The 27,264-nt window shown below is 45.2% G+C and overlaps 1 protein-coding gene across 3 annotated transcripts in view; it reads left to right on the top strand.

Annotated features, from left to right (window-relative positions):
- The window catches only part of si:ch211-191a24.3 (tensin-3), a 39,848-nt gene extending 12,867 nt beyond the window's left edge, over positions 1-26,981 (top strand). For 2 of the 3 annotated variants that reach the window (XM_034582211.1, XM_034582212.1), the window contains 15 exons: positions 863-1,762; positions 5,747-5,877; positions 7,249-7,351; positions 7,436-7,504; positions 21,415-21,571; positions 22,078-22,523; positions 22,659-22,742; positions 22,881-23,012; positions 23,252-23,347; positions 23,675-23,752; positions 24,084-24,161; positions 24,320-24,488; positions 24,694-24,762; positions 25,689-25,718; positions 26,085-26,981. In XM_034582211.1, the coding sequence (XP_034438102.1) occupies positions 863-1,762; positions 5,747-5,877; positions 7,249-7,351; positions 7,436-7,504; positions 21,415-21,571; positions 22,078-22,523; positions 22,659-22,742; positions 22,881-23,012; positions 23,252-23,347; positions 23,675-23,752; positions 24,084-24,161; positions 24,320-24,488; positions 24,694-24,762; positions 25,689-25,718; positions 26,085-26,226 (2,684 nt within the window). In that variant the 3' untranslated portion in view covers positions 26,227-26,981. The remainder of the gene's footprint in view (positions 1-862; positions 1,763-5,746; positions 5,878-7,248; positions 7,352-7,435; positions 7,505-21,414; positions 21,572-22,077; positions 22,524-22,658; positions 22,743-22,880; positions 23,013-23,251; positions 23,348-23,674; positions 23,753-24,083; positions 24,162-24,319; positions 24,489-24,693; positions 24,763-25,688; positions 25,719-26,084) is intronic. The other variant, XM_034582210.1, reaches the window with a different exon arrangement.
- Positions 26,982-27,264: the final 283 nt, after the last annotated feature.

Genomic DNA, 27,264 nt, shown 5'->3' with positions numbered 1-27,264 from the left:
TTTGTGTGTGTGCGTGTGTGTGAGCTTCTACTTCGCTCTATCTGACCTCAGGTAGACGTCCATGACAGACACGTCCTTTGCGTGACACACACACACACACACACAGACACACACACATATATACTGTATGCATCCGCCAGCCCACACAAAGGGGTCTCTGTGTTATCTACATGAGTCTGAAGTGATGGCTGTGATCCAACAGGTAGAGTGTGTGTACGTGTGTGTGTGTGTGTGTGTGTGTGTGTGTGTGTGTGTGTACGTGTGTGTGTGTGTGTACGTGTGTGTGTGTGTGTACGTGTGTGTGTGTGTGTACGTGTGTCTCATGATGAATCACACATACAGTAGTGGTGCAGGGAGTCACACACACTGTGAATATGTTCAATAAGAGGTTTTACATTTCACTTCTAGTCGGATGCTTTTCAAGATAAATTGTTTAATTCACGTTTTTATCGATTAATCATTTATAGAATGAAACAGCTCCACTGAGATCTTTGTTAAAGTAACTCTCTCTATCGTTTTCTATAACTTTATTTCATTGGATTCTGGTTATTCAACAAAACCGGCCACAGAATTATGCAACGTGTGCTCTTCTTTACTAAATTTAACTTTATTTTGTAGAATAAGTATCAATAAATTGTAAATCCCACTTGTTGGGCTCTAGTTCATTCTTTGATTTACAGGGAGTTTGAAATCATAAGACTCTCCTAGAATTTAATATCAATTGGATATGAGGCAGAAAATGATTTTACTGAAACATAACACTATCATCACATACGTGTTGTGTTGTTTCTTTAACTGTAACTTCAACATGCATCTGTCGTCACTGTTAACATGTAAACCTGACGGTGTTTGTCTCCTACAGCTCCACCTCATGTTCTCGATGGCAGTTTGTACGCCGGCGTGAGGAAGACGAGCGGTGAGGAAGGAGTTTCGTTCCCTCTGACCAGCATCAGTCCCAGCTGCAGCGACCGAGCCCCGTCCGCCAGCAGTGACTCAGGCCTGTCGGTCGCCTCGCAGGGGAGGACCACGGCCAGGCAGAGGAGAGGACCCGTGAAGGACAACAGTGCCCAGGCAGCGCGGCTGCTCTCTGGGCTGGACTTTGAGATCGTTCAGCCTCTTCTGGAGGTCATGACTGAGCTGGCTGCGTGCGGTGGAGGGGGAGTGGAGGTGGCTCGAGATGAGTCCGGACTGGGACACACTCTCAACGGAGAGGCTTCATCCAGCGAGAGGGAGACAGACATACTGGACGATGAGGACGAAGCCGCTGCTCCTGCTCTAGAGGAGCCAGGCTCAACTAGTATCTGCTCCTTGTACTCAACACGCTCCTGGGTTCAGCAGCAGCAGATGGCGGATGTTGTTGGTGATAATGACCTTGACATGGATGCACAGAGGAGGTTGAGCAGAGGGAGAGCAGCGAGGCCACCGCCTCTGGTCGTTCCTGACACACCACCTCGAGGAATCAGCAGCAGCCAGGCTGTGCACAGGGGACCGCTGGACGAGGGGGGGGCGCACAACCTCACACAAAACACAGATGACACACGTAACGCACAGTCTGCTCACACTACACAAAGCTCATCTCACCACGAGGACGATTTGGCTTCGCTGACCACGGACGTCGACGAGTCCATCGAGCAGCTGAACCTGCTGATTCTGGATTTGGACCCGACCTTTGTTCCTGTTCCAAACAGCTGTGCCCCCCTGTCCCGCTCGGCCTCCCTGCACACCAACGGCCTCAGCCACAAGGGGACCACACATCTGTCAGGTAAGAACAATCTCAGCAAATCCGTTTATAGTGTAAAAGGGTTTATTTAAAGGCAGCTGAACATAGACTGTAAATAAAGATGGACGACGCATCTCCACTTCCTCCCACTATCCAGATATGCAGCCAGAATATATCAAGGATATGAACGATGCCATCTTGTGTCATTCGGAGTCCGTCTCAGCTGTCAATCATGACGTCTCAGCCTGTTTTTATATCATCAAATACATAATCGAAACCACTTGAACAAACATCAGTGTGATAAGAACGACCTACAATGACAGAAACCTTCTTTGAGAACTGTACATTGGTTGTTTTCTGTGGTCCATGTCCCATCTGCTAACATGGTGGAGGAGGCAGGGTTTATAAGCTGCACTGCATCCAACCACCAGTGGGCAGTGAAGATGTAATCTGTAATCTCGTCCATCTTAAACTACACTGCTGACTAACCTTAAAGTTACATACTGCAGCAGATTACTTTTGCTGTTGTAACTTTCATAGAGTAACTGATTACATTCTGACCAAAGCAGCACAAACTAAATTCCCCAAAAAACCACCAGCTCCTGAATTCCATGAGGAGTTTGTGTGAAGAGCTGTGTATATTTTGGGTGAACTGGTCCTTTAACAGTTTAAACATTGTCACATTATGACCGGCTAAGGAAAATACACCTGTACCAACAAGCTGGAGTCAGATGAAGCTTCTCTGGTTCACACACAGAGAAGCTTTCATACCCATGAAGGATTGTGGAAACCTCCACCTGAGAGAGAGGAGGACATGTGGCTGAGGTCGGGTGTTTTACAAGTGTGCTGGTGTGTGCTGGTGTTTGCTGGTGTTTGCTGAACGGGTGGAAGCGTTTGATCCAGTGGATGTTTCTGCTGTGTGAGCAGAGTCGGGACCTCAGTGTCGTGTTTACCGTCCAATCTGTCGTGTCGTGAATGGAAATATACCGAGAGACCAAATGACATAAGGGAAACAAAGACAGAAAGTTATGGAGCAGAAGCTTCGTCAGATCGTCAGAGAACAGAGTCTGAGTCCTGCTGGTTTGTTGTGAAGCTTGTTCGCTCAGACTTCCTGGTAAATACAGTGAATTTAACAAAGTGTGAGGACGGATACGTGAAGTGATGTGGGCCGAACATGGCCACAACTAGAACTGTTCGCACTGTAACCTTTACCTTTGGAAACACAGCAACATGAGGTCACTGTGACCTTGACCTTTGACCTCCAGGCACCAACATCTAATCAGTTCATCTTTGAGTTCAAGGGAAAGTTTGGACCAAATTGGAAGAAACTCCCTCGAGCTGATTTTAAGAAATCATGTTCAAGAAAGACATCAACTAACTTTGTGAGGCCACCATGACCTTGACCTTTGACCTTGGGCTACCAAGAGGAAATCCAAGATCAAGTGAGTGTTTGTGCCAAAGAATCCCCTCAAGTCATTACGGACATACTGCATTCACAAGGCAGACAATGTGATGTGTGAGGTCACAGTGACCTTGACCTTTGACCTTTAGCCACAATCCTGAGTTATTTTTTAATTATGTGTTGATTTATTGTCCCCCCCAACCACGTCCTGTCAAACAGCAGTGCTTCATTCTTTCTTGTTGCCTCTGAATATGACCCAGTAGGTGATTTCGTTTTGTTGCTGCTGCAGTTTCGTTGTGTTTAAAAGTCACTTCTCAGAGACGCGGTGGGACGATACCTGTTTTCCTGACCCGCGGGTCTCAGCTCGGCCTCGTCTCCACTGTTTCTTCTCCCTCCGCTGACACACACGACAGATTTATTCCCTCTCACATCCACTGGGACGGAGCCTGGGGGAAGAGGCCCATCTCTGCCCTGACCTTTGTCCATGATTGATTTTCTGTTTGAGGACGGCGGGTCGCAGGACGTTAACACTTCCCACCTCTTCACGCAGCAGCTGGTTCTTCGCAGCTCGACCCTCCGAGTGGCGGCGCGACGTGGGAGCTCCCCGCCAGGCGAGGGCGGCGCCGACAGCTGCCCTCTCCTGTGGTTATCAGCGCCCGCGGCCGTGTGCCACGCAGGGTTACTGCTGACGTTTAACCTCTCACCCTGCGTTGTGCATAACGACAGGTCTTCTAAGTTCCCCTTGAATCCGAGCACAGGAAATGGACCATGAGTCCGTATGCACATGGGTCAGCGAGTGTGTCAGGGAGCTGAGGGCTGATATTTCCTCAGGGGCATATTTCTCTGTGTGTCTCAGCGTCTGACTGTGTTTGTAACATGTGTTTTTCACGGGGATGTTTGGTCAGCGGTCAGGAATGCTTTTGAAGTTTGACACAACGCTTTGCTCGCCCGTGTGTTTGCATCATACCTTCGCTCTCCCTCTCATCATCTCCGAGCTGCACGCTTCAAAAGAGAGGAGCGAGTGCAGCGGGTATCGAGTGACCCTCGACCCTGTGAACGCCTCGGTGACGGCTCCCTCCGCAGGCCCTCTGGTGCGGGAGAGAAGACGGATTAGTTTCAGTCGGACTCGCTCTGTCTTTCATGTGATTTTCGAGGTGATGGATGTTCACCGTGAAAGATGAGCGCACAATGTTCCTCATCGCTGTTTACGGTTGATATGCACAATTGAGTATGAGCCCATTTGTGGTGAATCACGATAAAAACCCGTCAGCCGCTGGCTCCGCTTTATGTTTTTTGTGTTTCCAGGCTGCAGTAAAGCCAGATTTGATTTTATTGTACAAGCTCAGGAAAATAACTCAAATATATGGAACTGAGACTCGGCTGCAACCGTAAAAAGTTTGTAAGCCGATAAATACTGTCTCCATCTGAGTTACGTTTCAAATCTCAGTGTCAGGATGAAGATTTTGCCCATTTTTAAAAATTTTCAAAAACAACTGAACACAGCAGATTCTTGAGGGACGGCTACGACTTGCAAGGACCTGAAAACCGCCTCTAACCCTGAACCTGGTCCTCAGGTGATAATGTTTTTTACTGCTCTGCTGCTAAAAATAAAGGTTTTCAACATCAATATTCAAAATTAAACAGTTATCAAACAGTGCTAATAAGGATTCACTAAACTCTGTTGTTAAAGATTGACAACTTTCCCTTATGTTAAGAACTGTTTCCTTTTGCACGTGGTTAATATCGTGAAATGGTTTATTTGAACCTAAACCTTGATCTCTTCTCAAAGCTGTGAGGTCTCCACTCCACTGACAAACTTCTTGAATCTATGTTAAAACACTTTCCATTACGTTAGAGTAGCAGTGATATCTCTCGTTTCATCATCATATCCCTCAGAAGAAGTCAGTACAGTTAATTATCAGTATTAAAGGACAAGTTCAGTTGGAGCAGGTGATCAGGACCAAACAAATAAAGACATTTTACCGCCATGAAGGGATTATTTTCAAGGACAAAATTCACATATATTTAATTTTGAGGAACAAAGATTTTTAGATTGAATCGATGTCAATAACTGTGACTCTGCTTGGTATGAACGTCTGAGGGCAAACTTTCCCCAAACAACACAAAGGCACTGACCTATTAGAGCACAGCCTTTGCTTCTCAGTTAGTTTTATATCCATATGTTAAATCCATCGTGCTGCTGGAGGACAACATCTCCTGGAGGCAACCTGCAGGATTTACAGTGTGTATAAGGCGAGCGTGGGTTTGTGAGGGTGGACGCGTTCCAGCCCAGGGGGCGATGATCTCCTCACATCTGAAAACAGAAGGACTGATTGTTCCAGCAGATGTTTTTCCGATGAAACGCTGTGATGCTCCAACATCTGGTCACACAGACGCTGGCCTGATGACAGCAGCTCCGCTCAGCTGATAAACACACGGATAGGAGCAGTTTGTCAGGCACACACACGCTGTCATCACCTCTTACTGTTGGGATAACAAAGTGTCAATACTCTCTCATGTGTTGCCTTAGAAATGACTGTTGCTGTTTATTTCATTTGACAGATGACGTGTCTGATTATAATCTGTCTGAATCTCAGCCTCCTTGTCTCTCTGCTCCTGATCAGGGTGGAAGCAGCAGCAGCAGGTCAGCAACGTGACGGAGTACGCTGCTCTACGCAGTCCAGGATGGAGAGAGGGCGGACCTCAGACCTTCAGGGGCTCCCCAGCCTACAGTCCCCCTTTCTCACCTTCTCGGGTAAAGTTAACAGATAAACCTTCACCTGCTGGGAGCTGAACAATAGTTACTGGTCCCATGAAATAAACCAGCTTCTTCCAACTATCCAGGACGAGCGACTAGAGCGTGAAGTTAACATGAGTGAGCTCAGAGATTAGATTAATTAAAGGAGAAGCCGAAGTCCTGATGTCACCATAACACAGTGTGTCCAAAATTAAGGGGCCACAGATTCTGAGTCATCAAAAGAAGAAGCTAAAATATTTTCTGACAAATCAAAAATCCGACTGTGAGAAAATAAACCTCCCGTTTGCTGCAGAAAAGACTTTAACACATAAAGACAAATGTCTTTTACTGTTTTTAAGTGTTTTCTGAATCACCTCCCGAGTGCAAAGGTTTCACCAGAACAAGTTCCCCCCCGACACTGTTTAGCAGGGACACCGCCGCTGCTTCCTGGGCTTAGTGCCCAAGACGATTGTGATCGGTTTAAAACCGAGCCAGAGCCTTTTCTCTTTCAGACCACACAGCTCTGTGGAGATGCGTCTGGATATGTAAGACTAACCCGGCCTGGAACCCAAACCTTTATGTGCTCCTCTCTCTGCAGAGCGTAGGGAGCAGTGTTCACTTCACAGATCCAGACCACCCAGCGCAGCCGCTTCCCTCAGAGTTCATCTTCAGAGTTCATCTTCAAAATGGACCGAAAATATAGTTTTGTCCAGTTTGGGGACAATTCATGGCAATTTTAGTTTCCAGCAAAATATTATTCAAGCATAACAAAGGAGCTGCAGCTCCCTCGTCATGATGGAAACGAGAGCTGTTAACCTGATACTGCAGACTGTTCCCATGAGTAGTTATCAGACTGTGATAATGATGATGTGGCCGAGCACAAGAAAATCCACATGAGGAAATACGACATTGTATTCAGTCTCTTTGAGGCGAGATAGAGACAAGAGGCCAAACTCAAGGACACACGATAAAACTAACTTTTCTAAATCTTGAGGGCGAACAACACGAAGTGTCACTGAATTATGTCCGAGAAAAAGTGAGTTATAACTTGAATCTGTGACACAGAGAAGTTTCGCGAGTGTGTAACTTTATCTGCGTCTGTACATGTTTCTCCCCCCCCCCCCATCTCTCTCTTTTCTTTTTTCCTCTCCTTCTCTTCTTGCACACATTCTTACGGCTGGATGGCATGAATGGCCCAAGTGTTTACACCAAAACACAGACTGTAGCCACACACAGATCTCAAGACTGATGTCTGCTGGTGTGTCTGCTGGTGTGTGTGTGTGTGTGTGTGTGTGTGTGTGTGTGTCTGTGTCCACAAGACTTAAAGAATAAGGAAAAACATGCTCTTAACTTTCCTCCCGTGTTTCTTTTCTGACTTTACGTTTCAAGATTCTCCACAAAACCAACAGTATAAACTACCAGGGACCCGCCAGCAGCCCGGGCATCGTCCCCCAGACTCCGGCCTTCCCCGTGTCCCCCCCGACGCCCTACGGTAAGAGGTCACGTCAGAACGGACTCTCGCACTTACTGTGGGTGTGTCTGCAATATCTTATCAGCGTCTTCCTTCTCTTCCCAGTGAAACATTTCTCTGAGGCTTCCCAGCCCAGGACCAGCGAGCAGTGGGACCAACACAGCTGGACACAAGGTACAGAGTCCCAGGAGTGTGTGTGTGTGTGTGTGTGTGTGTGTGTGTGTGTGTGTGTGTGTGTGTGTGTGTGTGTGTGTGAGACCATGAATATGTGTGTGGTTGACTGGCGAGACAACTAAAGTTTGAACACAAACACTCGAGCTCTTGATTGCTGCTGGACAGTTTTCAAGAGCTGTCCTGCACGTCCTCCTGGCATAATTGTACCAAAAACACACACTGTACATACACACACACACACACACACAGTACACACACACACACACCTGTCCTTTACTCTATTGCTATGACTCAAAAAGGACAAATGCTTGTGGATATCAGGCCCGTGCAGGACAGCTGATGCTGGACGTCCTCTAATAATAGCTGACGGTAACACAGGAAGTGAGCGCTGCGGACAGGATGTCCACTAACGTCCTGTTCTGGGAGGGGACGGGGGGCACGGGGGGGGGGGACGGGGTGGGGGGAGAGGGGAGGGTCTTTTGTTTTGCTGGGACATCCTGCTGGAGGAGATATGCACCACACAGCTGCAGAAGGAATTTACTGTAGTGTCAAAAAAACACAAGCGTCTCTCAGCGCTCCAGTTTCATATCTGATGTCTGTGGGGAGGGGGGGGTCTGTGTTCTCACAGAGAGGACACAAAGGACCGGCACTGTGTGAGGGGACATCTTCATAATTTAATTAAATCATTAATGAGGTGTTGAAAGTGTCCCTGAATCCCTCAGAGGGAAAGTTTGATGTCAAGACGTTTGTTAAAGTCTCTTCAGTTTGTGTAACTGTGGACGTTTGTTAATGTCTCTTCAGTTTGTGTAACTGTGGACGTTTGTTAATGTCTCTTCAGTTTGTGTAACTGTGGACGTTTGTTAAAGTCTCTTCAGTTTGTGTAACTGTGGACGTTTGTTAAAGTCTCTTCAGTTTGTGTAACTGTGGACGTTTGTTAATGTCTCTTCAGTTTGTGTAACTGTGGACGTTTGTTAATGTCTCTTCAGTTTGTGTAACTGTGGACGTTTGTTAAAGTCTCTTCAGTTTGTGTAACTGTGGACGTTTGTTAAAGTCTCTTCAGTTTGTGTAACTGTGGACGTTTGTTAAAGTCTCTTCAGTTTGTGTAACTGTGGACGTTTGTTAAAGTCTCTTCAGTTTGTGTAACTGCGGACGTTTGTTAAAGTCTCTTCAGTTTGTGTAACTGTGGACGTTTGTGCAGCATCAGTTCTGCTCCGTGTGTTTGAAGAGGAAACTTTGATCCTTAAAGCCGCTGTGGGAGACTGCACCACTTCCTGTGGGCCCTTCACAATAAGTGCACTTCACTGCAGCAGAAGGCCTTTACTGTGAAAGGGGAAATACTGACCGTCAGTGTCCGATAAGTTTAAATAAGGTTAATTAAGACATTTTAAAACTTTCAAACACCACAATATTTTGTTATTACATGTGCAGCAGGACAAAGCAAATTGTAATAGTAAACAGAATAAAGTTTGTTTCAGTATTCAATGTCCCATACGGAGAAAATGTGTCTTGCAGCATCACAAAAACAGATTCAGTATTAAACTGAATAAAATGCATCAATTAGAAAGTTCATTCATGCAAAAGAGATAATAAAAATGTGTTTAAACTCATAAATTCAAACGTTTTTCAAAAGAGGAAACAATAAAACGAAATCATCACAAATGAATTGACAAAGTGCAGATTAAGTCATTTCACTTTGAATCTATTACCCCTGGCGACGTCTATATTAACCTCCATCTCCTTTATTCATGGCTGATTCATAAAATGTTTGTTTTTAATCAAATTAAGATTGAATTTAACGATGATTTGATTTAATTCAATGATCAATACAAAGTCGTAACCAGCTCTAATTCCCCTGCAGACAAAACTGAAGTGATATTTACATGTTTCCAGCTGACCTGCAGACAGAGGAGCTCAGTGTTTTAAAGGGCAGGTCCGGGTGTTTATTGTCAACATGTTTGTCAGAACCGAGGAGGCAGGATGGAGAAGGAGCTGATGAAAGAGGGACTGTTAGTTCTCCTTTCTTTCTGCTGGATGGACAGAAGAATTAACAAAGGACACAGAATATCTCCTGCTCGCTCCCGTTTTTAGGGGCAGACGAGAGTTTCCTGTTTCCCACGTTCCAGGTCGACGACAGTCTGGGAAACAATTTGCCACGACCAGACAGAAGCGTCAGAGTTAGATTATTTTTTATTTTACGTTTTAGAGTCATTAATGTAATCACAAGCTGCCCTGAGGCTACGGCAACGTGTGGAGTCGCTACTGTGGGCGGTGAACTCAGTCAGACACTGAATCCCAGCAGCGCCGGTTCCCACAGTGTTATCACCGGGATGATCACACTGGGAATGCTGGGATGAATAAAAGTAGTTGGAAAATGTTGTAAAATGTGCACTAGCAGGAAGGTGAAGTGTTAGAGAGCCTCCACAGGACAGCAGGTCTGTTTACTTCAAGTCGTTACTCTCTCTCTTCTTCCTATATCTCACCTTCACTGTCAAATCAAATAAAGACCAAGAGAAATGTAAAAACCTCCCGGATCTGCCTCTTGAACCAGATCCAGGCCTGAACAGTTAAGTGATTTTAGTGTGAAAACAACACTTTTCCTTAAATGAAATCAAGGTGCTCAAAGTCTGCACACACTCGTAGATATTGGTCCCTTAAATATGACAGATTTATTTCATCAAGACCCATGAATAATCACTTTCAATGTTAAAAAGGAGTCAATAGAGATCCGTCCTGGGGTGAAGCGATAGCCGCTTGTTTGCAGAGAGCAGCAGGTCTCCCCCCCCCCCACCCCCCCGACACTCTGACCCTGCTTCCTGTCTCTCCTTCACTGTCTCTATTTCATAAAAAGGTGGAAAAATGTACTGAATCTTTTAATCTTTTACTGGATCCAGACCTGAACTGTATCTGTATTCGTTCCAGGCCCATAACTGCACCAAATGTTCCATGAACCTAACGAGTCAAAGAGATTCTGTGAAATGAAGTCACATCCTTCAGCTTAAGAGAGAAACAAGAAAGTCTTATGAGAGGTTTTCACGTGATATCAACAGATCAGTGAGAATCTTCTTTCTCACACTCAGCCCCTGAACCGACCCGAAGATGAACCCTCGTCTTGAGAACTCCCAGAGTTCCTCGTGACCGCGACGTGTTGTGTAACAACATTTCTTCTGTTGACAAGCGGCCGAATCAAAATAAACAGGGATTATATGCAGAAGCTCTCAGTCGGCGGAAGCAGCTTCCGGCCAGAGGAATGTGGACGAGGTTCAGTGAAGGCAGATGGTTGCTCAGACAAAACGCTCGACTGTCTGACCGTCAGGGGTCAAGGGTCAAGGGGGACGCGCAGGGGGAGTGGTCCGGAGAGATCGGTGTTCCGTGGTGAAGAAGAGACACATGATGGTTAGAGAAGGTTTCAAGTGTCATTGTTGATGTTGAGCAGAAGGTTTTTATTATAGTTTAATCACCAAACTGTGGTCAACACTCTGATCCACGTGTTAACAAAGGGACAGGAACAGGTCGTCAAACCAGACAATGACCTCATCCTGCACTTTGTAACTTTGACCTGTTTGTAAAATGTATTTTAGCCTCTATTGAACTTATTATCACAGATTTTTCATGTTTTACCAACAGGCCAAAGAAACAGCTTGTTCCAAACAGGCGGGTTTAGAAAAGGTAAACTTACACTCGTGTGTTTTCAGAAAAGTCTCCTGTATCTACAATTATAATCAGATTTTTAACAGAAGAAAGATTAGTTAGTTTTTTCTCAAATCTACACGGTCAATATAAGGTTTGAGTTTTTAAACGTATAAACCAGGTAGATACGATGTTTTAACAACCGTTTAAAAAGCTCAACATTTAAAGTAACAATATGAAGTCAGGTTAGCCGTCAAGTTTTTGTCTATAATTTGAAGTTTTAACAGTTTTTCCAAGGCTCTTAAAAGATTTAATTTACGTCTGCAAAGTTATTTTCCAAGCGACGACTGAAGCCCCTGAACCGATAAACGAGCGGCACAGATGGATGGAGCCCTCGTCCCTTCCGGCTCATTTCCTGTGACAGGCGGCACATGCCTCCACCGACAGAAAAGTAAACACGACACAATTCAATCAAGAGCTTTACGGTTTGCTTTATGACGAGCTAAGATTAGACGCAGTCAGCGTGCGGCTGCGTGCCTTTGTCGCCGGGTTTGTGGCGAGCAGATGGTGGGAGTGGACACATGCCCTGACAGAGAGGCCATAGAAACCCCCCTCCCCAGATAACCCGAGCGCCAGCCACCACCTCACCACCGAACACCTCCTCCTCCTCTCTGTGGTCCATAAAAGGCCACATGTGACCTCTGACCCCGCTGGAATCCACTCTGATTGGGAGAAAGTGCTCGCAGCGGCCCAGCAGGAACAATGCTCAGTGGTCAGTGAGAGGAAGAGGAGGGGAGGGTATGTAGGCATCCACGGTGGGAGTAGGAGGGGGGGAGAAATTCTCTACCTCTCCTTGCTCCCTCCCTCTCTCCCTCCCTCTCTCTGTCCCTCCCTCCATACAAAGCCAGAAGTCGAGCGGTGTCACAACAAGCCAGGAGCGAATGGGGGAACTTATTTTTCCATCTGGGGGACGAAAGGAATCGGACATGGTGGCGAGAATATCGGACCCCTGAGAGAGAAAAAGGAAAAGCTTCAGCGAGTCGAGCTCAGATTCCTCAGAGAGAGAGAGAGAGAGAGAGACAGAGAGACAGAGAGACAGAGAGAGAGACAGAGAGAGACAGAGAGAGAGACAGAGAGAGAGAGAGAGAGAGAGAGAGAGAGGGAGAGAGGGAGAGAGAGAGACAGAGAGAGGGAGAGAGAGAGAGAGGGAGAGAGAGAGAGAGAGAGAGAGAGAGAGAGAGAGAGACGGAGAGAGAGAGAGGAGGAGATTCCGGTAACGCTGGGAGGCAGAGCGTCACAGAAAGAGATAAAGAGTTTGAAGCAAAAAGAAGAAGAAGAAGAAGAATAGAATATTTGGGTCTAAACAGGAAGCTGCTGATCAGGACGCGTCTCAGACGGTCACGTCATGACTGCATCTCTGGGTATGTACCTGCTAAATGACTCAATGTGTGTTTGAATGACTCTGAACGTCACAAGTTCACCAGGTTCCATTTCCATCTTTCCGAGCAGTGAAGGAACTTTACCACCTTTCCTTGTCTCCTCTCTTCTTCTGTCCTCTGTCCTTCCCTGAGCTGGCATCGCTCTCTCTTGTTTATCCGGCGTTATCTCTCTCTGTCCGCGTCCCTCCTGGGAATTTAAAGGAGGACGCTCATGCACAGAAACACTTCCCTTGTCTCCTCCAGGCCTCTGGTATTTGGCTCCTGGAATCTTATCTTTCACACCCCTCAGTTCTCCGGACTCTCCATCGCCACGTTCTGAGCATGAAACGACTTCTCTGTTGTGGATCTACTGAAGTGCACAGCAGCGTCTGCAGCACCTCGGACGCTTGTCGGGGCGGTGAGGTGGTTTGTTCCACTGCTGTGTCCATGATCTCATCCTGTTAAAGACGGTCTTGGCCCCGGCCGTGCAGTCAGGGAAGGCTGATGTATTGGTGGTTAACCGCGGGAGGCCGTTTCCCCGGCTTCTCTCTGCACTACTGACCTGGATTCAACTGAACAGCCCTTTGAAGGCTCTTGTTTTTGTTGGGGTGCTTATTGCTGCGTTACCCACATGTGCCAGAGCTGTCAAACACAATGAGACAACCACATGTGACTGAGCCAAAAGTTTACACGTTTCAAACTACTGCAGCAGTTTTGGACAAAACGACGTTTGGGGCGTCCAGCAGTAGTTTTCCACGTTTGCTGTAACTGGAATAATTAAGTACAGAAGCTGAATTCATGCTCAGAGTCACTTAGAAGTTAAATATGACCTGAAGAAGACAAACACATGAGCTTAAAATATTCTTCAGTTGATTTGTCAATCGTCAAAAACACGATCAGCAGCTGCTTCAATTTCAGCTTTTCTCTCATGAGGATTTTCTGCTTTTTCCCTCTTTGACGTGATTTCGTTTTTGAGTGAACGGACGAAACAAGCGTCAACTTCGATCTGAGCAAACTGGGTAAAGTTTGATGAATTTTCAAAAAAAATTCCTGGAAAGTATTTTAAAGTATCACAAATTATATATAACAATAAACAGTGGTCAGTTTATTATCAGTTATTAATTGCTGATGTACACGAGGGGGTCGTTGAGGCCACTTTCACACCAGCCTTGCTCAGACCAGGTTCCAGACCAATGGACCAAATTTCAAAGTCTCTTCTGACACAGTTGGCTTCACTGCCCCCCCCCCCCCCCCACGATGTCCGGTGGTACTACTCTGATTTGTCCATATCTGTACGTTTTTAGAAGACGTACATAAATACAGATGAAATGAACGCAGGGTACCGACAGAGGTCTCCTAACGTTTCTCAATACGTGTCTAACGTTGAGCATAAAAGATCCTTAAGAGAGGAGATGTAAAACTGCACAGAGATGGTTTTTATATCTTTTAGGTGACACCAAAAGAGAAAAGTGTGAAATACGTGACCTCGGTATTCGATTAATTTTGCCGAGTGAGAAACATGTGGCTTTTACAGGACTGCAGGAAGAAAAAGAGGCAGAACATTTAAAAGCACAAGGCTGGAAAGTGTCCACAGCTCCGTGGACAGAGGTTCCAGCTGAGGATGCACGGACAGAACAGGGAAAACCAGCGTTTTGATCCCCAGACAATGAATCAACAAGAGGTCTGTGTTGTCACAAGCTGCGTCCGCGTGATGCCTTCCAGAACATCGATTGTTCTTCATGTTGATGATGTAACAGCGTCTGGCTCAACATCACAAAACACATGAAAGATCAGAAAGCTTGAGTCTATACGACGTCTGTAAGTAACGTACACTTTGACTTTTTGGTTTGATCCATGACCCAACTGCTAACGTGGAGGAGGCAGGGTTTAAGACCTATACTGCAGCCAGCCAGCCGTCATGACTGCATCTCTGGGTATGTACCTGCTAAATGACTCAATGTGTGTTTGAATGACTCTGAACGTCACAAGTTCACCAGGTTCCATTTCCATCTTTCCGAGCAGTGAAGGAACTTTACCACCTTTCCTTGTCTCCTCTCTTCTTCTGTCCTCTGTCCTTCCCTGAGCTGGCATCGCTCTCTCTTGTTTATCCGGCGTTATCTCCGCGTCACAAGCTGCGTCCGCGTGATGCCTTCCAGAACATCGATTGTTCTTCATGTTGATGATGTAACAGCGTCTGGCTCAACATCACAAAACACATGAAAGATCAGAAAGCTTGAGTCTATACGACGTCTGTAAGTAACGTACACTTTGACTTTTTGGTTTGATCCATGACCCAACTGCTAACGTGGAGGAGGCAGGGTTTAAGACCTATACTGCAGCCAGCCACCAGGGGGCTATCAAGATGCTTTGGGCTTCACTTTTAGGGAGTTGTCATGTCGTCCATCTTAATTTAAAGACTATGATCCAAACACACAGACACACAGTTCTCAACCAACATCACAATGATCGTCCGTCTATAGGAATGAACGAGTTGACGATCGGTGTCGGTGCTTAAAACAGCTGCTTCAACATTTAAAGTCCTAAGTTTCTTTTTGAATTACGTCCTGAATACACCCTGAAAAATAATCACTGAAATACTGTTGACAAAAATAGCTCCATGTAACCTCGATGTCTAAAAATGTTCCTGTAAACCACATTTCTCCAGTTCTGACCTAGATACCTGGAAAAAGGCCGAACCTCTGTGTGACGCCTGCTCAGACACTGACTCATGAAGCTCAGAGAGCAGCAACGAAAACAAAACCTCCGTCTGAAACTTAGTAAAACAACAGTGTGAGTAAAGGAGAGAGCAGCTGAGTGACTGCTTCTTTACCACAGAGCTGCTGTCATGTGCTGGTCGACCAGCAGGAGAGAAACCAGTGATCTCTTCTCCAGATGGGACGTCTGAGGAATTTTTTTTTACTTCAGCTTCAGAACACGATCACATATCTGGGACGTTTTTTACAGTTCACATTTCCTCAATGCATGAAATCACAGATATTCACCTTGAGCTCGAGGAACAGAGCAGCTTCTGTTCGTGAAGAGGAGCAGGTTTGATTTCAGTGTTTTAAGAAATACAAGAAATACAAATCCTCTTGAATCCCTGAGTGGATCTTTGTTTGTGTGATGGGGGATTAAGACCCCACTTAGTTAAGATATGCATTTTAAACTTTTCTGCAAAGTATAACGTGATATTTAAGCCATAAACATCCTCCTCATTAACGCTCACTCACTCACTGGATAGTGGGAGGAATCTGAAATGTGTGGTCCATATATATTTACAGTTTATGGTCCAAATAAAAGGAAAATGCAAATCCAACCCCAAAAATCCCAAATTTCATACAACATCCAAAACAAAATCACAAAAAAAGAGTTTCAACAAGTTTTTCCAAACAGGTGAATCGAGTCAAAGCGTCGCTGCAACTCAAACCTGCAGCAGTGGCTCTAACTGCACTTTATAAAGCCATCAGCTCATTATCAACACTTCAGATGACAAGAAACTCCTCAGTGATGAGTCTTCTCTTTCTCCCCCCCCCCCTCTCTCTCTCTCTCTCTTCAACTGGCTCATGACTCCGTCTCTCCGCCGCCACTTCACTCAGTCCATAAAGCTGTCGGTCCGAACGCCAGCAGAGAACAGAGGAGTCTGATTTACAGGAGTTTGTTCTCTGCACAGAGAAAAGCTCACGGCTCCTGAACGGGGGGGGGGGGGGGGGGGGACGATGACGCAGAGGAGGTTGATTGATTTGAGTTTTTATTGAAGTTGGGGGGGTGAAGCTCCACAAGTGATCACATTCTGCTGCAGAGCCGAGTGACACCAAGGAGAGAGACGCAGGGAACACTCGGTGATTCTTCAAGCTCTAATAAACACCTGTAATGAGAAAGGGATCAAACCAAGTTTTAAAACTAAAACCATCTCCACACTCACACACCTGAAAAGGACTTGACCCTTCACGTACACTGGTCATGTGGTGTAAACAGGAAGTAGATCCTCTACTCTGCAGTTGGTTGCTTAGTTACAGGAAATACTACAAACGAGGAACAGCGATGGTGAAAAGTAAGAGCAGGGACGAGGAGGAACTGACCCGGAGTCTGGAGAAGTGTTTTCCTTTCTCATGTGAAGTAGCTCCTCGTCTTTCCAAGTTGACGTCTTCGTCCTCTACGTGGACGGCTCCTCTTCTTCACCCTGAGATCTTTGTGTTCTTCCAGTTTCACGTCCGTCACGTGTTAGAAACCTCATCAACACGTCCACTCGCTCACTGGGAAGCTTCCTGCTGTTTTCTCACTTGGACTCACTCTGACATTTCATCAGGGAGGCTGCAGGAAAACCAAAAAAACGGTTTCCAAACTTTTAATTGAACTTTATTTTACCCTGAACTAACTGTGTTTGATGACATGGAGCCTCGTGGGTCTCCGTGTAGCAGCAGGTGTTTTCCTCTTCATCACGTTCTTGCTCTTTGGCCTTGTCTTCTCTTCTCTTTGTCTGTGTGAGCGCTCTGAACAGCTGTAACACACCATAGACCTGTCAGTGTGTGTGCCTGTGTGTGTCTGTGTGTAGTTCTCACATTCCTGTAATCAGCAGGAGTCTGTAAACCCACTCATGTCGTCCATATGTATGATTGTGTACGTGTGTGTGTTTGAGTGTGTGTCCACTGTGATGTGGATGTTTGGACGTGTGAGTGGAGGAATAAAAGGAGAGAAGTGTTTCTTTGTCAGATAAAACACTGGAGCTCTGTCGCTGCTCTGAACATGTGACGGCTGCATGTTTTCCATCGTCCTGCACCTCCTCCCTGCTCCTCTCCTCCCTGCTCCTCTCCTCCCTGCTCCTGCTCAGGCAGAGGCCAGCGGGCTCTGAAGTCCGAGGGAGGAGATACGACGGCAGATATCAGCTCCAGATTGAACCCTCTGTGGTTTTATTGATTCATGGGATTGATCTGCGTCCCACGCGTGAAGGTATGCACCCGTTTTCACTCCGAGGCGTAAAACCCTCACTCTCTGGGATCAGGAGAGTGTGTGTGTCTGTTGGAGTGCGTCTTCATGTGTGTAGAGGTGGGGGGGGGGTCATTGGCTGGTGGAGGCTGGCAGTCGTGCCCACATGGGTCTGTGCCATCGGGAGCTGGTTTTACACGGTTCGACCCAAACTAAAGAGGCTTTGTGTTCACTCAGAGCTGAATGAGGGGGGGGAGCAACAGACTGCTGAGAAAACTAAAGCTGGGGGGGGGTTAAGGAATAAATTTAATCAAACTTAAACGACAATAAGTTAATTTAAGACACTTCTTACGAACAAAAAGAGAAACGTCCGTCTTTTAAGTTGGCATAGTTATGAAGCAAAACATCCACTAGAGGGCAGCACTGTGTCCAAACATGTTGAGTTTGTCTTCGATGAATTAACATCAAATAAACTCGGAAAGTGTCTCCTCAAAAAGTTTGTTATTGGAATGTCCTCTTTGTGCCCTACGGTCGTCCTGCTTGAACTATTGGCTACACTGCCCCCTCATGGTTTCTGGTGGTACTGCTCCATTTTGACTGTTCTGTCCGTATCCGCATGCTTTCAGAACATGTACGTTACGAAATGAACAGACAGACGATACGTATCAAACAATGAGTCTTTAAACTTACCTATAAAAAAGCTTCATGTCACCAGATTTGTTTCCCTTGACATAAGTCGCAATTATGTATTTTATAAATATGTAAAACAATTTTCAGGCACTTGACAGTTTAGATAAATACACATTTTCGTTGGAACCAAATTAGTTCTGAGTTAAATGGTGAGATCTTATGAACTTTTGGAAGTTCTCAGTCCGTCTCACCAGGATTCTCATTAAAGTGCGTCGGGCAGAACGTGAGTATCTATGGAGACCGTGCAGCGCGGCAGCGGGGGGGGGGGGGGGTGTGTGTGAAAGGTGTGTGAGCACAGCAGCCTTTACAGAGCGGAGTCTGGTCTCTAAGGTCGGGGGTCAGGGGGGGGTCAGCCGGCGTTGCCACAGTTCGGGCTGTTCTGTAATTAAGTGGATGAGCTGAGATGAGATGAGGAGCAGCAGATGTGACAAACCAGGACGACGCCGTGGGAACCGACCGAGACAGAGAGACGAAGCTCGGACGCTTTCTGGGAAACTCACAGGAAGTGACAGCGGCTGTGGGAATGTTTGAGGAATCCTGCTGACCTCAGTTCAGTCAGCTGCTGTTTGTCAACAACAACAACAGCTACACAACCTGGGGTGACCTCTGCCCTCCGCGCGTGCGTGTGTGTGTGTGTGTGTGTGTGTGTGTGTGTGTGTGTGTGTGTGTCAGGGAGGCTTATGTCTAACTAACATAATCTGCTGTGGGCCCTTGACCTTTAACCTCTGAGGGTCGACACAGTGGGAGCTGACACCAAAACAATATGTGGCAGCATTTTGTCTGTTTGTCTGTCTGGAGTTATCAGGTCAGATTTATGCTCTATACACGTATTGATAATATAAACCTTTTGAGTGCTGACGTCATACTTATACTTATATCTATGGAAACTGCTAAACATAATATTTATAACTGTTCTCCTGAGCAACACGTACACGTGACTATTAGCAGGACGATGTTATATCTCAGTGCCGACTAAAAGTATATTAAAAAAATATATATTCTGATCTAAAAGTTCACGGAGAGGCCGCGACTCAGAAAGTGGAGCGGATCGTCCACTAACCAGAGGGTTGGTGGTTCGATTCCCGGCTCCTCCAGTTCATGACCCTGAACCCGAAATTACCTCTGTGAACGATGAGCGATGTTGTGCAGCATACAGATGTGAAGTGAGAATGTGGTATTCAAATTTAGTCGAGTATTTTACTAAGCAGACGCACAATTGCAATATTATTACCTAATACTCCTCCAGGAGAGAAGTTTTCAGATCCTGTGTGTGTGTGTGTCAACTGTCGGGTGCTACTTTGTTCAGTTTATTAATAATAAATTATATATAGAGATATTTCACTTTAATATCGTGTTAAATATTTGACTTTTGATTGTTTACATTAAAATACTGATAAGTGCAGCTTCAGCATTAAATTTCATTCCCTGAGTGTCTCCCAGGTTTATATATAAAACTTTAATCTGCAAAGCAACGCCAATATGTCCCACTTTGTAAACAACAAATAATATTGAAATTCTAAAAAGTAGGAGCTCCTGAAAGTTGTTCTCCTGTCACATTCCACGCTGCAGAGATTAAAGGTGAGACGGACACAGAACATATGAAACATATGAGACATATGAGACGTAACTTTCCGTCCTGCAGCTGTCTCTCACTTCACAGATCCTCTGATCCACCAGAACGAACCTGCAGGCGTCAGCGTGGGAAAACGTCTTCTGGGGAAATTACTTTCTGCTTCTGGGAGCGTTACAGTTACATTTTTTAAGATGTTTTTGGTTCCAGTGTTAAGTTTGGTTTTAATTCGATATTTGATGATAAAACACGGAGTGAAACGTCTTGATTGACAGCCGAGACTCACGTGTGTCGGTGAAACCTCGATACCACAGCCTGTATATGAAGTATAATGTGTCATTCAACGGATACAATAGTACAAGTGAAGTACAAGTACGTCATGCAGCTTCCAAAGTGAGTGTAGTGTTTACATCATGCACACAATCATACATTCTCTCATTCATAAGCAGCACACGTGGGATTATCTAATCCACTTGAGATGCTTTAGCTCGTCCAATATGATCAGAGACAAAGCTGTCGGTTGAGAACAAACTCCTCCACCTCCGAGCGCCTGAATGGAGGGAAGGAGCGGAAGAGAGGGGGGGGGGGGGCATCCGAAACAAGGAGCTCTTTATAATGACTAACTCGTTTCACGGTGACTCATCGTGCTTCACAGGCCTGAGGAGGCCGGTCCTGGTGTTTACTGAATGATACACTGTGTTGTCAGAATGTCAGAGTGTCATGTTGGAAATGTTTGAAATGTCCTCAAACATCTCAGACATCTCGCACACACACACACACACACACACACACACACACACACACACACACACACACACACACACACACACACTGTCAATTGCTGCTTCGCTGGAATCTAAATTCCATGAATGAATTTAAGTCTAAAAAGCAGATTGTATAAGGTCTGCAATTAAATAAGCTGAAAGAAACAGTGATTCAAACTATCGCCCTCGATGTCTGTACTTCAGCAGCAGGGAAACGACCTTATTAAAAGATATTTAAAGTTTCTCCCGGCTGCAGCTCTTTGCTTGTGGTAAACAACAATCTTTTGATTTAACTCTCAGCAAAAAAGATTAAGTTTTCCCACAATTTCCAATTAAAACCACATATATAGAAATACAAATGGAAGAAGAATAACCTGGATGTGATGCTCACACACAGTCTGACTGGGTTGCTGTCTTCAATGAGTAACTAAATCACTGCAGATGCCTTGGACATGACACATTACTACAGAGGGTAATTAGACGTTAGATGATTCACACTGAATGATGACGAAATGGGAAAGTGAGGACGGTAAAATTAGATTTCTTTACAAACCGCCGCACAGTGGAGCCTCGGGGACACTTTGGGGGGAAGGAAATTAGAGATGGGAACAAAGTTCAAGCACTTGTAGAGAAAGTGGTGAAGTTCTGAGCAAAGTCGTGATTTGGGTTTGAAAAAAAGTACAAATCCAAGTTTGTAAATAAAGTCAGAAGGTTAAAGAAGTTGACATGAGACTGAAGAAATATGTTTTTCTTACTCTGGGAATAATTCTGTGTCTGTTCATAACACTGTCAGTACGTGGTTGTTCTACTTTATGGAGCCGTGTCTCATTCTGGGATTGTTTCTACAGAACATCTGGTTCGTTCTTTCACGTGACGACTCTGTGAAGTAAACGACTTTGTGTTTCTTTTCTTTTTCAGATGCCAGGAGTTTCCTGGACAGCATGAACCACACCGGCGGCTCCGCAGAGGGAGACATGTTCAGGTCAGACGTGTCGGCCACTCCTGCTTCCTGTCAGAGGATCTTCGGCTCCATGTGCTCGGTGTCGTCAGGAAGCCCCCTCCCACTCACAGACAGGTACCCCCCCCCCCGACACACACACACACACACACACACACACACACACACACACACACACACACACCCACACCGACACACACACATACACACAGTTCACACCTGGTTCCTGGTGCATGTACAGATGAAACAACTTCTACATGTTGTTATTTACAAGAACAAATCAAGGTCAAATTGACGTTTCTACACGAGTATAATAGTTAAATTAAATTATAAAATCTTGTACCAACTTCTCTGTTGAATTCTAAACTGTGCTGCTGAGTTTGCAAATCAACGTTTTGTTGCTCTGGATTTTTAACTTTATATTTAAACCAAACTTTCGTCATAGCACCGAGCATCATAGAAATCTGACAAATGAAAACCGGCATCAAACGTTTTTAGCCACATTTGATTTTCCAGATTGAGACAATTTCACCCGACGGACAAATACAAAAGGGAAACAACTCTCTCTGGGTGGATCTTATTAAAACAAACCTATAAGTTCTAATTTCCTCTTTGCTCCTCAGTGCCACGCCTCCTCCAGTGTGGCATGACCGGACCCCCCCCCAGCCCTCACCCACTCTCTCCCTCAGCACTCCCAACGCCCACAGTTCTCCCAGGGGGCCTCTGAGAAGCCCGGCTGGAGGTGTGAGCGTTCGCAGAGGGACGGACAGCCCGGACTTGTCCGCCCTGTTGTTGGGGAACGGGGACCTGGAACACAGCCTCCGGGAGGCCGTGGAGGGACTCGGGGGTCTGAGCCTCGGGGGTCTGAGCCTCGGGGGAGACGGGGGCCACGCTCCACTGCTGCCTGAGAAGAGGAGGTGGGGTGAGGGGGGAGATCTTGGCTCCCGCTCCCCTTCTCTGAGCGGGTATTCCAGCCCTCACAGTGGGAGCAGCATCAGCATCCCGTTCTCGTCCTCCATGACCCCGGACCCCCTCAGAGGCCTCAGCGGGGCCCCTTCCCCCGGAGCAGGTAAAGAAAAGGCATCTATCTCTCTCCCTGGTGGAGGTGAACATGTCGCCACCACGGTTGAGCATGAAATCTTTTGTAACTTGGGCTGAATCCAGACTTTAAACCTGACGTGGAGCTCAAATCTGTGTGTTGCAGACTTCGGCGGTAAGCAGGACACCGTGAAGTTTGTTCAGGACACGTCCAAGTTCTGGTACAAGGCCGACATTTCCAGAGACCAAGGTAAATATTGGTCTTTGGACCAGATGAGCCGAACAACCACTTGTGATCCGTGTTTCAAAGTTTACCTCCAAACTCAGTGTGAACGTGAGGATTCTAACTTGAGCTTGTGTTTCCTGCCTGTGTCGACCCACTGAGCAGCCATCACGGTGCTGAAGGACAAGGAGGCCGGCTCGTTCATCGTCAGAGACAGTCACTCGTTCCGCGGAGCGTACGGTTTGGCTATGAAGGTGGCGACCCCCCCTCCCTCAGTGTTACAACAGAGTAAGAAAGGTACGGGGGGTGTTTGGAAATTTGATATTTTAAACTTTTGGGAGCAGTTTCTTTAGTTAGAAGTTAATTTTGTTCTGTAATGAGATCATATGGTATTTGATTCATTTACTTCACAAGCTTTTAATAAACAGAACGACAATTTAAGATGTGCTCACATACAAAGGTTCAGTGTGTTTACTCCAGACAGTAAATATACTGTATAATATATATATACACTGATCTTTCTTGTGTCCCTGCAGCAGGAGACTTGTCCAACGAGCTGGTGAGACACTTCCTGATCGAGTGCACACAGAAAGGAGTTCGTCTGAAAGGCTGCCCCAACGAGCCTTACTTTGGTGAGGACGCATCTTTCATATTATTCAGTGTTTAACTTCCTGTCGGTTCATTTTATTTTTAAAAGTTTCAAATTGATTGAGAAAAGACAGCGGGGGGTAAAATCTGGTGCATGTTTTCTTATAAACATATATGAAGTGTGAAAAGAACAGAGATCCCTCAGTACTGGATGATAACATGAAGCAGTGGTGAATCTCCAACTTCCTCAAAGTCTGTGAACTGGTCACCACCACACACACACAGTGGCCCCCTCTAGTGGCCAGTACAGTGCGGTGCAGCTGTCCCCATCACTAACACTGACTCTGGGTCTGATGTTATTTCTGTGACAGGAAGTCTCACTGCTCTGGTTTGTCAACACTCCATCACTCCTCTGGCTCTGCCCTGCAAACTCATCCTGCCGGACAAAGGTAAACGAGTCGCTCGCTTTGTGTATAAGTTTATACACAAATCCGGTTTCTACAGCACTTTTCTACCCAATGAGAACCACTTGCTTCTGCTTAATGTTGTTAATGTAAAAATAAAACATTATTCAGACCTCCAATCATATTTTATTTAAACTTTTTCTGTTGTTTTGAAAAATAACAACAGAAAAAATAACAAATTCTTTGCTGCACATGTGTGTGTTTGTGTCTTTGTGTTTGCACTTAGTGAGCGAGTACTGCAGTTTGTATTTTTGGCCAGTGAACTCATCTGTGTGTGTCTGTGTGTGTGTGTGTGTGTGTGTGTGTGTGTGTGCAGACCCAGTGGAGGACCTGAATGACTCATCTGCACAAACAGCGACAAACTCAGCAGCTGAACTCCTCAAACAGGGAGCAGGTACAATACAGATGCCCCCCATGTACACACATCAGTTTGTGTGTGTGTTTGACTTGTGTGTGTGCGTATGTGTGTGTGTGTGCTTCCATGAATACAATCGTTGGATGTAAACTGTAAACTGAGTGTTTATCTGTGTGTGTTATTGTGTTGTTGTGTAGCGTGCAATGTGTGGTACCTGGGCTCCGTGGCGCTGGAGTCGTTGACGGGACACCAGGCGGTGCAGAAGGCGACCACAGTGACGCTCGCCATGGACCCGCCGCCGGCCTCCACCGTGGTCCACTTCAAAGTGTCGGCACAGGGCATCACACTCACCGACAACCAGAGGAAGTGAGCAGACGCACACCTACAGGCACACAACACAGACACACACACCGTCTGACACTGAAAACACATGAACACGCCACAGGAATATTTGTCCAGATTCACTTCAACCAAGATCACACGTCTCATATGTCTCATGGCTACTTTATGAAACACACACACACACACACACACACACACACGCTAAGTTCTGTCTGTGTTTATCCTGCAGGTTGTTCTTCAGGAGACACTACGCCGTCAACACAGTTATATTCTGTTCTCTGGACCCACAAGGCAGGAAGTGAGTGACCGGTGTGATTTTATTCTGACAGACTGTAACAGGAAGCAGAGGAGAGAGAATATGTTTCTCAAACAGCGGCTGTACAATCATTTTATTCTGTTATTAATGCAAAATGTGATGAAACATACAGAACACAGATCCTGCTGATGGAGGAAATGTTTATTTACACAAAGGAAAAAATTATATTTTTGAAAAAGCCAAACGGTTGAAGATCCAAAGACTGTAATTAATAATAAAACGTAGCTGAACTGTCCCCTTATGAAACCACATTTAAATGAAATAGTACCTGGATTTAATTTGCAGCAAGTTGCACACATTTGTTCTCTGGAGACTCGTCATAACTTAAACTTAATCCTGAACAAGAGTCAAATGATGAGACAAGATAAGAACAAAACAGTAAAAACCCGACTAGGGCACCAATGGCTTTGATTCTAAATATAAATATAACTGCCTTATTTTCTATCTCACAAATATTTGGGCATCTTATAACAATATATGAAAACTAGAAAGTCAGTGGACTAATATCTCAGCCAAGGTCCAACAGTCGCTTGAATTCATTGAAGCTGCAACAAACTACAAACTCATAGGAAACATTTCCCTCAACGTGTTTCATCAAGATCCACGAATTATGTCAAGAAACGTCCTTATTGCTAAAATAAAGTGAGAGAAAAATAACCTTTTCTCTTTGACCCATCCTCCGGTCAAGTTTACTGGAAATCTGTTCTGTAGTTTTTGAGAAGTCCTGCTAACAAACAAATAGGAGTAAGAATCTAACCTTGTTCAACCTCTGTTTGAAACGTGGGGGGGGGGGGGGGGGGGGGGAATCTGTCGTGGTGCTGCTGTAATTTCACATTTCAGATATAGATGTGAACATTTGATGAGCAGAAGTTGTTTGATAACTTCATCCTGTCGTTCTGATCACACAGATGGACGAGAGGCAGCGCTTCCACTGCCAAGTGAGTTGCTATTGTCTGTTTTTCCCACTCCTCTTTATCTTCATCCTCCCTTTGTTTCTGAATTTGCATCTGGATTCACACACATAAAATATGGAGTGTGAGTTCTGGAGTCTGATCCAGGTCTTAGGGATAATATCCGTAGCATCAGTTCCAGAATAGTGGGACTGTTTGATAAAGTGAGTTTCAGAGGGTCAAAGACTCACAGTGTGATTAAATGACGGATCAATTTGTATTTTTCTATCTTTGTCTTGTCCTGTTCTGTGAGGGAGGAAACTATAAACTTCTCACAGCTGCATTTCAAGTCCTGCAGATGTAAGACATTTCTCTATAAACGTCCACATCTGTCCTTCTCTTTCTTTCTGCCAGGATCTTTGGATTCGTCGCCCGGAAATCTCAGAGCGAGACCGAGAACATGTGCCATCTGTTTGCCGAGCACGATCCGGAGCAGCCGGCGAGCGCCATCGTGAACTTCGTCTCGAAGGTCATGATTGGGTCGCATAAAAAGTAACGAGACAGGGACTCAAACTACAGACTGAGGCTCAGCTTCAAGCCCACGCGTTACTTCAATATGAGGGAAGTGACTTTAAAAGTAAAAAACAGACTTTTGAAAACCCCATGAAGCCTCACACTCCGGCTCCAGGTCCCGTCGGTCCAACCTGAGGAGGAACCAGCAGCTCTGAGCGGACTGAGCTGCAGGATTCTGCCACTAGAGGAAGACAAAACTTCCATTTATAAAGTTAAAGTCCTCCAGTGTGGACCGTGTATGAAATCAGACACTTTCTACCATGAAAACCAGATTTTGTCACGTTTTAAAACCTTTGTCTGACTTGTTTGTACTTTAAATTCACCACGTCGCTCCGAGTTCGCTCTTTACTGGAAGTCACTGTCGGAAAATAACTAATTTCATTGTGATTAAACCTGAAGAATATCTGATATTCTGCACATAAATATATATATGTACTTAAAAGTGTGGTTATGACTTCGGATTTTTTCCTTTGTTGTAAAAAAATGTATAAATCAGATTTCAATGTCAAAAACCACACGTCTATTTGACATGTTATGAAATGTTGTGGTTGCTTCGTGCTTGAGATGGATTTATTGTTGTGTGTTTATATTTTGCTCAAAGTATTTATCCCTTTTTACTGACGTGTAAAAAACTGTGTTGTCCCTGAATATACACTTGTCATATATTTTTGTATATTAACACAAACTGTACAATAGGATTAAAGGCAGTGTACCTCAGAATTTATACAGGACATTTTATTATGGGTACAATTTGGCGTATTGTTTTATATAACAGTAAGTGAACTACATAACCTGCCCTCGTGTTGTTGTTGGATTATTAATATGACATTTTACGACGTGTACAGTTATAGAGTAACTATGATAAATATCAGAACATTTGTGTTTTACATACATTTTTTTGCTAATTTGTAAAAGCACATTTCCACAGTATCTCTGATTCTGAAGCTTTGTTAAAGGTTCAGTGTCTCTGGACATTTTCTGGAACTTTTCCTGCCTCTAGTTAAATATCTAGAACAAGTCA

This window comes from Hippoglossus hippoglossus, chromosome 4 (assembly GCF_009819705.1).
Source record: "Hippoglossus hippoglossus isolate fHipHip1 chromosome 4, fHipHip1.pri, whole genome shotgun sequence".
Classification (NCBI taxonomy): domain Eukaryota; kingdom Metazoa; phylum Chordata; class Actinopteri; order Pleuronectiformes; family Pleuronectidae; genus Hippoglossus; species Hippoglossus hippoglossus.
This window is presented reverse-complemented; position numbering and strand designations above follow the sequence as displayed.